Source organism: Lynx canadensis, chromosome A1 (assembly GCF_007474595.2).
Source record: "Lynx canadensis isolate LIC74 chromosome A1, mLynCan4.pri.v2, whole genome shotgun sequence".
Lineage (NCBI taxonomy): Eukaryota > Metazoa > Chordata > Mammalia > Carnivora > Felidae > Lynx > Lynx canadensis.
Window position 1 is genome coordinate 226,443,406 of NC_044303.2, and position 13,900 is coordinate 226,457,305.

Sequence of the window (13,900 nt, forward strand, 5' to 3'; positions counted from 1 at the left end):
CGTATTTCAGAGGCGGAAGGAGAGCAGGGGCCCGTAAAAGTGGCAGCGAAAGCGCTCCAAGAGACGGGGAAGCCGGCCAAGTGCAGCGCTCTCAAAGCTAGGCAGGACCGGCTACGTAATTTTCAGGGCCCAGTGCAAAACGGAAGAACGGGACCTCTTGTTCAGAAGTCGGTAAGGAGTTTGAGACATCACAACAGACTATTAACCCGAGCCCAGGGCCCCTTCTGGAGCGTCGGGTCCTGTGCGGCTCCCTCTCCAGGCTGCCGGCTCTGGAAGCTGGCCCGGGAGCTGAGAAGTTCGACAGTTCCAGAGGAGGGGCGACGTCAAGGGAGATGACATTTGAGAACGGGCTGTTGAATTTGATTATTTCAAGGTCACGGTGATCTTCGCGAGAGTGGAATTGCGGGCAAATTATCTGATTGTAAGCGGTGGGAGAGCTGATGGTTCAGAGAGGAAGGTGTAGAAAGTGACGAGGCCCGGAGCTTGAAGAGATGGCCCTGTAGTTCAGAGAGCAAGTGGGTTAGGAAACAGCCATGTATTTAAATTTTATTTTAGGGGCGCCTGGGTGGCTCAGTCGGTTGAGCGTCCGACTTGGGCTCAGGTCATGATCTCACGGCTCGTGAGTTCGAGCCCCACGTCGGGCTCTGGGCTGACGGCTCGGAGCCTGGAGCCTGCTTCAGATTCTGTGTCTCCTTCCCTCTCTGCCCCTAACCCACTCGCATTCTGTCTCTGTCTCTCTCAAAAATAAATAAACATTAAAAAAGTTTTTTTTTAATTTATTTTAATATTTATTTATTTTTGAGGCGGGGAGGGGCAGAGAGAGAGGGGGACAGAGGATCCGCAGAGGGCTCTGCGCGGATAGCGGAGAGCCTGAGGAGGGGCTCGAACTCATGAACTGTGAGATCGTGACAGGAGCCCAACTCGACTTGACTGACTGAGCCACCCAGGGGCCCCAGAAACAGCCATTTGCAAGTGGAACAGACGCAAACACATTTATTGGCTTGAATGACACAACCAGGAAAAACTGAAAAGTCAAGAAAGGAGAGTAAGCGAAGACACGAGGTTGGGAAGTGGTAAACATGTTGTGATTCACGGAAAGTCCGCTTCAGAGCCGCTCTGGAACAATGAAAGCAGGAAGATACAAAGAAATCAAGGAGAATGGGGCCGTCACAGTCTCTAAGCAGGCAGAGTATATCACCCTGGAGGGTTTCAACGAGTTGGATTCCATTTGTTTATCACATTCAACAGATCCAGGACCTCGCACTTTAAAAGGAAACAGATTCATTTGTGAAAACCATCCTCTGTGTCAGTTTAGAAAGCATTCCCTCTGTAGTCTGGAGCCATGGGGATTTAGTTAGAATCTGCTATCCACTGAGTGGCCAGCTTCTGATGAGGTCAATTACATCTTAGCCCAAGTCCATCGTGTTTAGAAAACAAGGAAGAGTAGCAGATTCATTTTTTTTTTTTTTGAGTGTCTTATCCCTGCTTGATTTCTGTTGATTCTTTTGTACTTGTTTAGTTCTATTACAGGGTAAAACACTTCACATCATTTCACCGCCAATTTTATTCTTTCTCGGCAAATCTTTCCCAATCATTCTCAGTTTCACATGAAAAGAAAAATCCCTTCAGGGCTTTTGAATTGCAAGTTATGAGAAATAAACACACACACACACACACACACACACACACAAACATTTGTCTACAAGTTTCAAGAACATGTAAAAATGCCCTTCATTTTTGTTCAGAAAAGCAAATACATTTAATTTTTAAAATATCCCAAGATTATAGGTGAACCCAAAGAACACCCGCTGTTTAGTGGAGCATGAAAAACAGGATTTTAGAGTTGTGTCAGTTATTAACTTCTAATTTGTGTGAAAGAACCTTCCTGCACTTTCCCTTTCCATACCTAGTAATTAAACCATTACTCTGACGGGAGCAATTACAGGTGAGTATTTAATAAAAACAAAGGTAATGGAAAAGGTTCTACACACGAAGACACAACCAGGTTAGGAACTGGTAGCAGCCACAGAACAACAACAAAGAACTCGATTTGAAATCACCAAGGAAGTTAAGACAACACACTTCAAATAAAATCAAACAAACACACGGTGGAAAACAAAAACAGAGGGAGATCATATTACTTCATTCATTATATACCCTACATGATTCTCCCTTTGTGTGGGGAAATGGCCCCCATTGTATTAAAATAAATTTTTCAGCAGTGTGGGTTAATTTCTGCAGCTAAATAAGAGAATGTAGCCTGAGCTTCTTTGGTGTTTTGTTTTGCAAATGACAATTAGCATGGAGTCTTTGAGAAATAAGGATAATTGGGAAGGAATTTTGTCTCCGGAAATGTGCCCATTCTGTCATTAACATTCTTGGGGCGCCTGGGTGGCTCAGTTGGTTAAGCGTCCCACTTCAGCTCAGGTCATAAAACTCCTGGAAAAACTCCACGTCCGCGAGTTCGAGTCCTGCATCGGGCTCTGTGCTGACAGCTCAGAGCCTGGAGTCTGCTTCAGATTTTGTGTCTCTCTCTGGGCTTCCCTTGCTCATGTTCTGTCTCTCTCTGAAAAATAAACATTAAAAAAACCACATACACACACACATTCTTGAGCCTGTCACTTGTTAGAGGTCAAGGTTTAACTGTTTTAGCCTAATCAGCTTTGACCAATGGGTAAGACAGCTTCTTAAAAGGAAGCACATAACTTTAAAAAACTGGTAAGAAGAATAGATATTCTTAGAGATCTATCGATTTAAATTGCTTCGCCTTCTCTGACCCATTTTGTCTAGGCCCTTGTAAATTTAACATGGTCCTTTTCAACAATGGATTCCGAGTGCTTAAAATAACATGCACTTTGCTGTTTGTTCCACAGTCTTACTGTTGCAGTTCATCTTTATGCCTTTTGGAGAATGTATGTTTATACAGAAAATCTGATGAATTCTGATAACCACAAGGAGTGATTCTCAAACTCAGAATTGCCTACTTGGGTGCTTACTAAAATGCCGATTTTTAGGCACCCAGCCCACCCCTGAGATTCACAGTTATATATACATACATACATATATATATATATATGTATATATATATATTTTTCTTTTGTAACAACTGTTTCAGGAGATTTTGATAAGGTGGTGTAAACTTTAAATTTTTTTTTTTTAACATTTATTTATTTTTGGGACAGAGAGAGACAGAGCATGAACAGGGGAGGGGCAGAGAGAGAGGGAGACACAGAATCGGAAGCAGGCTCCAGGCTCCGAGCCGTCAGCCCAGAGCCCGACGCAGGGCTCGAACTCACCGACCTCGAGATCGTGACCTGAGCCGAAGTCGGATGCTTAACCGACTGAGCCACCCAGGCGCTCCTGGTGTAAACTTTTTAAATAAATATAATAATTCAGTAAAATTCAACCCTTATGTATTGGATCTGGCTTACAACTCTTTATATGAGTCACAGTGGGGGTAATTATTAACTATATCTTCTTAATCAACAGGGAAGTGACCTTTAAAAAATTAATAGACTTTACGTTTTTGAGCAGTTTTAGGATTACAGAACAATTGAAAGGGAAGTGTCCCCTAACCGCCCCCCTCCCCCCAGTCTCTGTAATTAATGTGCTGTATTGGTGTGGTACATTTGTTACAATTGAGAAGCCAGTACTGGAAAGTGACTTTGAAAGGACATGGCCAAGGCCGCGCAGGACATCGGTGGCTGGGTTGATGCCGGGAACCCAGCCACACCCACACACTGGCTTGAACAAGCTGCCTGGTAATTTCTCTTGAGAGATGTTCTATACAGATTAACACCAAAATGACTGTTAATTGTTTTACTCCAGTATCTGGGCACAGGTGGCCCCAGGACTTGTTTGAGCACTTTGGCTGGTGCCTGGGATTGTTGGTATTTATCCTGGCCCCACCTTAATTTTGCTGGCAACCCGGGACACAAGCTTCCATGGCTTAGGTGTGTAAACATGTGAATCAGGGCACTAGCATAGCACGCTGTCACCAATTAATTTACAAATTGACTCTTTCCAAAGGGAAGCGGGGTGGGTATGAGGAGATTTATGCTGAAGCGCTGCTCTGAGATTCAGGTTACAGACACACTTGGATTTTCACCTAAGGATTACAGAAGGATGCTACATCCATTCATTCTCTGAGACAGGCTGGGGATACAAATTTTAAAGCACAGTTCCCTCTGTTAAGGAGCTTCAATTCTCCCAACTGAAGAAAGACAGGACACCAGAAAAACAAAACAAAACAAAACCCCAAACAAACCAAAAACAACAACAAAAAAAAACAACAAAAAAAGCAAAAAACAAAAAAACCTTAAGCCATACAGTGTCCTCAACAGTTTTAGGAATAAGGCACACCCCGTGGTGTGTGGCTGGGTAAGTGGCCTGGCATTTCTGGGAAGACTGCCCCTGGAAGATGTGACTTTCTGACTTGAGTTTTAAAGGATGAGTAGCAGTTGGCAGATCCCCTGGAGAGAACTTCGCAAACCACTTGTGGCGAAGAACCAGTCGTTTTTGTTTCCAATTTGCCAGATACCAACAGGAGAACTCTGCTGTGCCAGGCATGACTCACCACGAATCCGCCAATACCAAAGCTGGTTTACACTCGGTTGAGAGAGTCCTCCGGTCATTCGTTTGGCTGTCGAGGCATTTTTAAATGGCTACAAAAGTTCCCAAACCTTTGCTCTCAATTTTTCTACCTGTTACGGACGGGCTTCCGTTTGCAGACCAGCACAGGGCCTGGTGCCTCCGTTTGAGGGCACCTGGAAGCTTATTAGAAATGCCCCACTGAATTCCAACCTGTATTTTAATAAGATTCCCAGGTGGTTCCTGTGCACGCTCAGGTTTAAGGACCTGCCTTAGAGGAAACAACTCCGTAGCAGGTGGTTTGATCCTTCACCTCACTTCCCTTTGCCGGTCTCCTTCAGGTCTAGGAAAAGGGTTACATTTTTTTCTGGTGCAACTGGCCATGTCCTCTTCCAGGTTACAAAACTACATTCCCCAGCTGCTAGGAAAACGTCTGTGAACCCGACTGCAGGACAGAAACTCTACACGGGAAGGCAGCTTCTAGAAATTCTGAGCAGCCTCCGTTCTCCGCTTTGATCTGGCCCAACAGCCGGGGCAGCTCGGCCGACCGCGCTTCCTTCCCCGGGGTCGCTCATCTGCCGAGCTGCATTAATGAGATCCGTGTTGAGCGGGTTCCAGGGTCCGCTGAAGATCAAAGGCACAAAAGAATCCCCCAACCCCTCCTCCCCGGTGACTATTTGGTCTCTATCACCAGAGGGTAGAGTCGACTCCTCCGCCCACGCCTGGATGGGGAGGCGGAGACACCAGAGGGTGCAGCCCGGCCCTCCCGTCCCCTCCCCTGTCCTCTCCTCTCGCCGCCGAGCCGGCGTCCGCCCCAGGCGGGGTGGGCGGGGCCGGACCCTGCCGCAGCGCGGGGCGGGGTTGGCTGAGGGTTGGGCTCCTGGAGGGGCGGGCGAGTGGGCGGGGCCCAGCTCCCGGAGGGGCGGGGCGGGGCGGGGCTGGTGGGCGGGGTGAGTGCTCCTGTCTGCAAATCTCCGCGCTGCGGTGAGCCGGCTGAGTCCAGGCGCCCGAACCCTCACCGCGGCGGCGCTCGCTCTGGGGTAGCTACTCCGGGCACGCTTTGTGGCCGCTGTCCCCCTGTCGCGGCGAGCGCCTCCGGCTGGGGCGCAGGAGGAGGGGGCGCGCTCCCAAGACCCCCGCCGCCCTCCCCCAGCCCGGGGGAAGAATGTGTCACCAGCTGTTCTCCGCTCGCGAGCGCTGCGCGCAGAAGTAAGGAACTTGGAGGCAGGGAGACAAAGGCTGCAGTTGGGACGGATGAGTTAGAGACTTGGGTTTGGGCAAACAAAAGGTGCGAAAGACGAGAAGGGGGTAAGGCGATGGCAGCCGGAGAGCCCCGCGGGCTCGGGTTCCTGGGAATCGCGCCGTGACACGCATGGTTTCCCCGGACCGTCTGCTGGGCTGACTTCCGCGAGCCGGACGCGGGACTCGGGCAAGTTGGGGAGCGCCCTGGAACAATGGACAACTTCTTCCCCGAGGTGAGTGCGCTCGCGCCGGCGACCCTGCCGGGACCTGGCCCCCGCGCCCCGGGAGGGATCTACCCACCGCGCCGCGCGCACGCTTGGGACCCTGTCCTCACTAAGCCCGGGAGGGCAAAACTTTCCGGGAGTCGCCTGAAATCACCCCCGGGGAGTCTCCGGATGAGTAAGCCGAGGCAGGTTTTGTTTTGTCCCGCGCTCCGGGACGTAGCGAAGGTGAGTCTCCTTCCGCGTGGGTGGCTGGCTCACCGGGTGTCCCTGCGGCGCCCCGCTCGAGGTGAGGCGGCGGACGCCGGGCCGCGGCTGCCGGGGTGCGGGAAGCCCAATCAAATGTTCTACCGGGACGTGCCTTTCTCCAAGAAAGTTCTGGTCTGGTATTTCCTTTGCAAAACGTGCCGGCTTCCTGTGAGAGGGGCACAAACCCTTCCAGAGGAGACGGCTTAATGAAGTGCGAGGAGCGAGGCGAGGGTTTAATCATTCACTGTGTTCTCTGCCTACGGGACCTTTGGAGTCTAGGTGGTAGCGCTTCCCAAGATGTGCTCATTCCGGGTTTGAGATCACTCCAGAGGCAGAGATCAAAAGATCATGTGCTTGTGCTGACGGTCCTTGGCAGATTCTGAATTCGAATTTAAAGAAAATCGTTTGGGGCAAACAATGATTATTTTTAACATTTAAGCTGATGCCCCTTTTAGGGCCATTGAGGGCGGGACACCACGGTTACTTGAAACCCTTGACTTGAGAACCTTTTTTTTCTTTTTTTCCCCCCCTCCCTGTGATGGAGAGTTACTGTGGTTTCTTGGCTCCTTCTCCTTTCTTGGTTGTGTTTATTTAATAAATTCTGTTTTAAGTTTGAGGTTTGAAGTGGCTCAAAGTAAACTGAGTTGACTTAAGGGAGTCTGATGTGACTTTCATTGGAAGCCAGGGGACGTTTCGTGAATCCAGGACAGTTTTGGAATCTTCCAGCAAATTAGGTTGGTGAGGGCTTGCCTCTGTTCACTCACTTGCTTTATCCTATTTAATTGGATATAATATTTCAAGTCATTCCCCCTGATGGATGCTTACCTTATTCTTAGACAACTGTATTTAATGGCCAAAGTAATAAATACATTCTTGCCTAACAGCAATATCCACTGTTTTCAAGGTGGCATCTCATATGTGATACCCATATTTGTCGTGAAAAGCAGACTGGAAAGGAATTATCCATTCATATTTTTTTTTCTTTTAAGGAAATCTGTGGTTGAGACTATAGCATTTTTTTTTTAACCCACAGAGTTTTGTTTTCATGACTGTAAGAAAACACCAGAACTTTTTACTGGAGTTGCAGGTTAACCAAAGATGGACCAGTGGGCTGTGTTTAATTGCTTTCATCTGTAAGAAAACCTGGGCTCCGCCTGCAGGACACTGATTCGTAACTTTTTTTGATTTTTTTTGTGTGTTCTGGGTCCCTTGGGAAAGCTTGTGAGCCGTAGGATTTGTATTCGGTTTTGTTGGGGGTTTCAGTCCCGTTGAAGCCTGTTTTTGGACCAAGGAGGGGAGGGGGCTTGTGACCTCCCCCTGGGCAGAACTCTGCCCCCTAGTGCAAGTGGGGGGGAACTGCAGGATAACATGGGACAGCTGTGACCTGCCGGCACTTTCTCTGAAATACTTTTTCCTTACACCATACCTTGGTTAAGTGTAAGGAGACCTGGTTGTTGGATTTTATTTCAGTGATTAATATGAAGCTGGCCTTTGGCGATCATCTAGTCCATCCCCTTCAGTTTTCTGGATGATGGATCTTAGCCTACAGATGTCAAGTCACAAGCCCAAGGTTGAAGAGCTTATTACAGAATCCAGAGCCTTTTTTCTCTGTTGCTGGTGACTCACGTATTTGGGGGAAATTTTCATTTATTTAAAGTTATGCTTTTGGGGCGCCTAGGTGGCTCAGTAGGTTAAGCGTCCGACTTCAGCTCAGGTCATGATCTCGTGGTCTGTGAGTTCAAGCCCTGTGTCAGACTCTGTGCTGACAGCTCAGAGCCTGGAGCCTGCTTCGGATTCTGTGTGTGTGTGTGTGTGTGTGTGTGTGTGTGTGTGTGTCTCTCTCTCTCTCCCCCGCTCATGCTCGCGCTTGCTCGCTCTCTCTCTCTCTCTCTCAAAAATAAAAACATTAAAAAAAAACTAAAAAAAAGAGTTATGCTTTTAATCTTGTGATGTATTTGTAGTACAATATTCTAATCAACATTCAAAGTTCCACCCATAATTGTAGTGACCTTGGGAGGCCATCAAGGCCAGTCAGGGAGGCAACACGGTGCTGTATTAGAGACAAACTCCTAATACAGATCCTGTCTGTCTCCGGTAGTGTCTTCTAACAGGCCATCCTTTTGTTAAATTTAGTGAAATTCTCCAGTGAAGAAAATCATGGGATGTCCTGTCACAGGAGAAACAGTAACTGTGGAAGTGATATGTTTCCAAGGACAGCAAAACCGTACCGACTCATCGCTAAGTAGTGCCCTGGTAACTGGTGTCTTTGCTAACTTTTTCCATTGTGATTTAGGCATAATGACTTGTTGCTTGTTGGACAGCAGTTTGAGGCTAACTAACACTAGCAATTGAGAAAAAAAAAGGGGGGGGAACAAGATGTTGCATGTATTAGCTTTATGTGAGCATGGCCAGACAATAGCAGAATGGGAGCTTCTTGTGACTGGTAGCCGCTGTTTAGAGCGGGACCAGGATTTCTCAAACCGGGTGCCATTGACATTGTGGCTCCGTTCATTCTTTGCTGTCGGGAGCCGGCCCTGTGCCTTGTAGGATGTTGAACATCACCGGTCTCTACCCAGTAGGTGCTAGCAGAACCCCCAAGTTGTGACAACCGAAATGTTCCCAGACGTTGCTTCATGAGCCACCGGCAGTGAAATCACTCCTGATTGAGAACCACGGAACCAGCCCGTGGAGCGTTGCCTCGTGGAATTGATTCCTGTGCATGTTGCAAGCACAGCCTTCTGGCCTGCGCTTGCCTGCTTTAAAAAGCCATCAGGGCTTTTACTGCAGGCCAGCGAGATGCCCGTGAGGTTTGTGCCGTCCGCTGATGGCTACCGACTTCAGAATGTTCCTCGGGATTGGAGAGGCCGAGGGCCCCACACTCCCCGTGCAGTTCCTTCGTGACCTTACATTTTCATGGCTTCTCTCAATTAAATTGAGTGTGCACTTCTGGGAAAACTCGTTTTTTCAGCGTTTGGAGTTAAGCTGTTAAAAAGTTTGGTGTTGGCAGAAACTAAGTTGGGGTATGTCTGTAACCAGAAGCCCTTTTTTTCTTTTCTTTTTTTTTTTTAAGCAAAGAGAAAAGGCTCAACCAAGTGGCAAGATTATTTTGCAAACATGTTGTTGATATTTTGAAGTGGATGGTGTTTCCATGTCCCTGGGGCCACATAGGCAGCTAGGGTAGTGGAGGGGCGGGTACGTACCAGCTGAACACATACAGGAGCTGGACTTTTCTATTTGAGGAAAAGGTATGGCCCCCTGCCCATGTAAACAAAAGATCTTTTGAGGATTATTGATGGAAGGTATAGGACTGCTTTGATTTTCAGAATAAATATGTAAAATGTCCGTAAGTGTCATGAATACAAGCATAGAAGGCAGGTTATTAACGTCTTGAGATACATTGTTGGTGAAAATGTCCCTGCTACACCCATTACTTACTCTCAGGTGGAATCACCTTCCTTGTCTCCACTTAATTTGGGAAGGTGTCTTGGTTTTGATTGTTAACCTAGAGTTCAAATAGCTTTTTAAGCTGGAAGTCATTCTTGAGCCTATTTCTCTCCCCGCTTCTATAGTATTTTTATTTTGTTTTAGGTCTCAGTGATATTTATTGCCTCGAGCAAAAAAAAAAAATCAAGACTTATTTTTGGGGGCTCCTTGTTCCGGCAGATCCTAAAGCCGACTCCTCTGACAACCATAAAATAGAGTCGGGCCATTTGCTGGGGTCCTCCTTTTTCACAATGGAGTTATAGCGCCTTGCCTTTTCTGCACACTCAGTCAAGGTTTCTGTTGTCAGATACTCGTTTTTTGGCCCCTGCCATGTTGGGGACAGCAGAGCCCTGAGAGCAGCTGTAAGCTGGACAGTTGTTACCAGCAGGGAGCCCTGATCTCCCTTGCGTGGCAGGGAGGGGCTGTTCTCCCCATATCCTGTGGCTTGCTGTTCTCACCTCTCAAATCAGGCACGGACCAGCATGGGCGGGGCCTCCACTGTTTAATCAGAGTGGTGGCAAGGGAGGGCGGTGTTTGCTTTTTTAGCTCTGCTGGCTTTAAGTGGGGTCACCTCTAAGGACACTCGCCTTGAATGTGCCCTTCCATTGAAATTAAGAAATAGGAGACTTTATTTTTTTAGTTAAAAAAAATTTTTTTTAACGTTTCTTTATTTTTGAGAACGAGCACAAGTCAGGGAGGGGCAGAGAGAGGAGGAGACACAGAATCTGAAGCAGGCTCCAGGCTCTGAGCTGTCAGCACAGAGCCCCACGCGGGGCTTGAACTCCATTACTGTGAGATCATGACCTGAGCCGAAGTTGGACACTCAATTTGAAGAGCCACCCAGGAACCCCTGTTTTTTTTCTGATTTTTAAATTTAGTTTTTACTGAAGTGTAATTAATATGCAGTGTTATATTAGTGTCAGGGGTACAGTAGAAGGATTCAACAATCCTATGTGTTACTACTCGGCGCTCATCACCGTAAGTGCACTCTTATTCCTCTCTCTTTCTGTGAGGATGCCTTCTTGATGAGTTTCAAAATTTTGCAGAGTAACTGCTACGTAACATTTTCATATCATATGCAGGGAACTGAACGTTCAAGAATGAGCAAACACTGAGTCTACATTAAGCTTAGCAATAGTTCCCCACACCTCAGTGCCCCTCTGGGCCAAATGAAAAGCACTTCATCCTTAAAAGTAGAAAAGATGTAGCTTTGGGGAGCCCAGCTGCACCCCTCACCCCTGTGGGATCTTGGGTTTTCTGACCTTCCTGGGCTTTATTTCTGTGGGCATAATAGTGTCAACCTCGCATGATGATTAGAATTTGAGACTTGGCACATGGCAGGTGCACAAGAAGAGATTAGTTACAGTAACTTAGAAAGTAAGAGTCAGGGGCTCTTGATGGTGAATGAAATTCCAGAATGCAGCGGGGCAGGGACATCTTGGCCTTAACGCTATTCCCCAGGATCGTTTCTTGTGCTAGATTGCATTTATTAATTTCCTCCCTTTCAACCTGTACACTTCTGGAAGATTTTGCCTTTCCAGAATTCTGTCTCAAGCGTGTCCATATTGCTTATAAAATCAAGCTCACATTCCTTAGTCTGGTTTTCCAGGCCTTCTGATCTTGCAACTCTGTATTATTTTCCCCATGTGAATTCTACCCTCGAGGATCTCTTACAGGTCCTTCTCCACACCTTTGTGTGTGCTGTGCTCTCTGCTGATCAGATGTCCTGCCTGGCTAAAGCCTTTTTGAAACTATCCCTGACTGGTCTAGTTCACGGTGACCTCCTACCTCTCTTTCTTTCCTCTGAACTTGGCTCTGCCTCTTTCTGTCCTGGTCTTGTTAGGAATTTACCCTGGTTTGCTAGAGGGTTTACCTATCTTTTTCTCCCTTTCAAATGAGTAAACTGAGCCTCAAGAGTTTAAATATCCAAGTCATAAGTTTTATCACCTTGTTTGCACTGAGAGGTCCTTATGCATAGGATTCTCTCCTTGTATCGCCTTTATTTTTCCCCCAAGTACTGATCCTTTTATGGTGAGAGGGGTGATGCTTCTAACATTTTTTCCTTGATTGTGAAGCATTTTACAATTCTTTGAGGACAATAATAAATATGGCTGATGTTTATCGAGGGCTTACTGTGTACTAGGCATGTTCCTGAGTACTGGGCATTCAGCAACTCATGTAATCGATTTGCCAGCTCAAGGAGGAAGTCCCCATAGATGAAGAAAGTGAGACACAGAGAGGTTAAGTAAGTGGCCGAGTGTCACACAGTTAGAAAGTGATCGTTAGGATTTGAACACAGACCTTTGTCTCCAGAACCTCTGTACTCTTCACTTTCACTCTTTTCTGTCCTGTTGGTGTCATTTGCCTTCTGCTTGTACCATTGTTTCTGGGCTCTTTGAAGGGCAGTAGGCGGTTCGTAAATGATTTTTGAGTTAAATTGCATGGGGGTTTGGGTTAACAGGTAATGCACACTCCAGAAACCTTGAAACCCAGTAGGAAAATGTTACATCATGCCATTAATTTTTATCTGGTTTTCTTTTTACTTAAAGAAGACATACACTCTTGTTTCCTTGTAAAATGTGGTTTCTAAAGCGGCCGGCCCTGACCCCATGAGGATGGTAGGAAGATTTATGTAACGAGACACTTTGAAAACTAGCTTTGTGAGATGTGTTTATTACAAGAAAGGGTAGGACTCGTTTGTTTCCCCAGTTCTAGCTATCCATTATCCCCGTGTTTGCCTTTGAGGTTTTCTGATGGAATCTTCTCCTTCAATTCAGGGTTCTGGCAACTTTCCCAGCGTTTCTGCATATCGGTTGTGCATTACTTCAGCTTATTAACGCCCATGGCGTGATCACTGACCACACGGCCAGACATTTCTAGAGAGCATTCCTTGATTGAAACAGGAATCGCAGCCTTGCCTAGAGCTTTTCGGAAAATGTGTCCACCAGGTCTAAAGTATGCAACTTGAGTCCCCAATTTAAATCTGGCGTCTCCCGTCACATGACCTCCTGTCACCTGACTCTGCCAGTTACGGGGAAAGGTGTTGGAGTTCTTGTCTGTTGAAATCCAGCCACAGCGAGGGAGTGACACACGGGGGGCTGTAAATTTAATACCTTCACCCACGCTGCAGTATCGTTCTGCAGGATTAAAATCGTCTCTGTATAAAAGGATTTTATGTGTGGATTTTTTTTTTTAAGTGAGTTATTACAAAGAAAAGGTAGGCAAGGTTGAATGTTTGCACTTTGGGATAGGCTTATTTTTACTACTGGTTGGTCGTTTAGAGTCGTGAAGGTAAAAGACTTGGGAGATGTTGGAATAGACTGTAAACTTTTTTACGTGGCTTCCTACCCAACATTGGGCCCGAAAAGAAATCTGTAATTCTTTTTTTTTTGTCCACTAATAACATTTGAGTAGTACCCAACCATGGGATACATGATGGAGATAAGTGGACTTCTCTCCAAAAGCATGTGTTCGTGAAGTCCACTTGTGTGTTAAAGTTCACTTTAAAAGAAGTTTGTCCATAGACCACATGCTTGTGTGTAGCTACTGTTAATAAATTCTTGGTGTTACTAACTTCATACATATTTAAATTACATTTAAGGGACTATATTTAGAATTAGGAATGTTCAGGCTTTAAACAACTTTCCTGAACACGGATTTACTACATCATCAGTGATTGACATCACCATGTCAAAAGTAATGTACAATTTGCCACATCATTGTTAATTTCTTCTTTCCTTAATCTAGCAAAGATATGTACTAAATTTAGAAAATGCTATAAGCAAGAGACAGAAACTCCCTGAGTCCTGCTTTTTTTTAATGTTTGTTTAATTTTTTTAATTTTAATGTTTGTTTAATTTTTGAGAGGGGGCGGGGAGGAGCAGGGGATTGGGGGGGCACAGAGGCCCTGAAGCGGGCTCTGCGCTGAAAGCAGCGAGCCCGATGCAGGGCTTGAACTCACAAACCGTGAGATCATGACCTGAGCCAAAGTCCGATGCTTGACTGAGCCACCCAGGTGCCCCCGCCCCCCAGGTCCTACTGTCAATGTTTTGGAATGTTTGTTTTCCATGCCTCTCTATATATGTTTCTATAAAAGCACATCTATAATGTTTTTC

At 46.4% G+C, this 13,900-nt stretch overlaps 1 protein-coding gene across 1 annotated transcript in view; it reads left to right on the forward strand.

Annotated features, from left to right (window-relative positions):
- The first annotated feature begins 5,643 nt into the window (after nt 1–5,643).
- Nucleotides 5,644–13,900, forward strand: part of MYO10 (myosin X) — a 207,524-nt gene continuing 199,267 nt past the window's right edge. Inside the window, exon 1 of the mRNA XM_030332238.1 lies at nt 5,644–6,065. Within this exon, the coding sequence (XP_030188098.1) occupies nt 6,045–6,065 (21 nt within the window). The 5' untranslated portion in view covers nt 5,644–6,044. The remainder of the gene's footprint in view (nt 6,066–13,900) is intronic.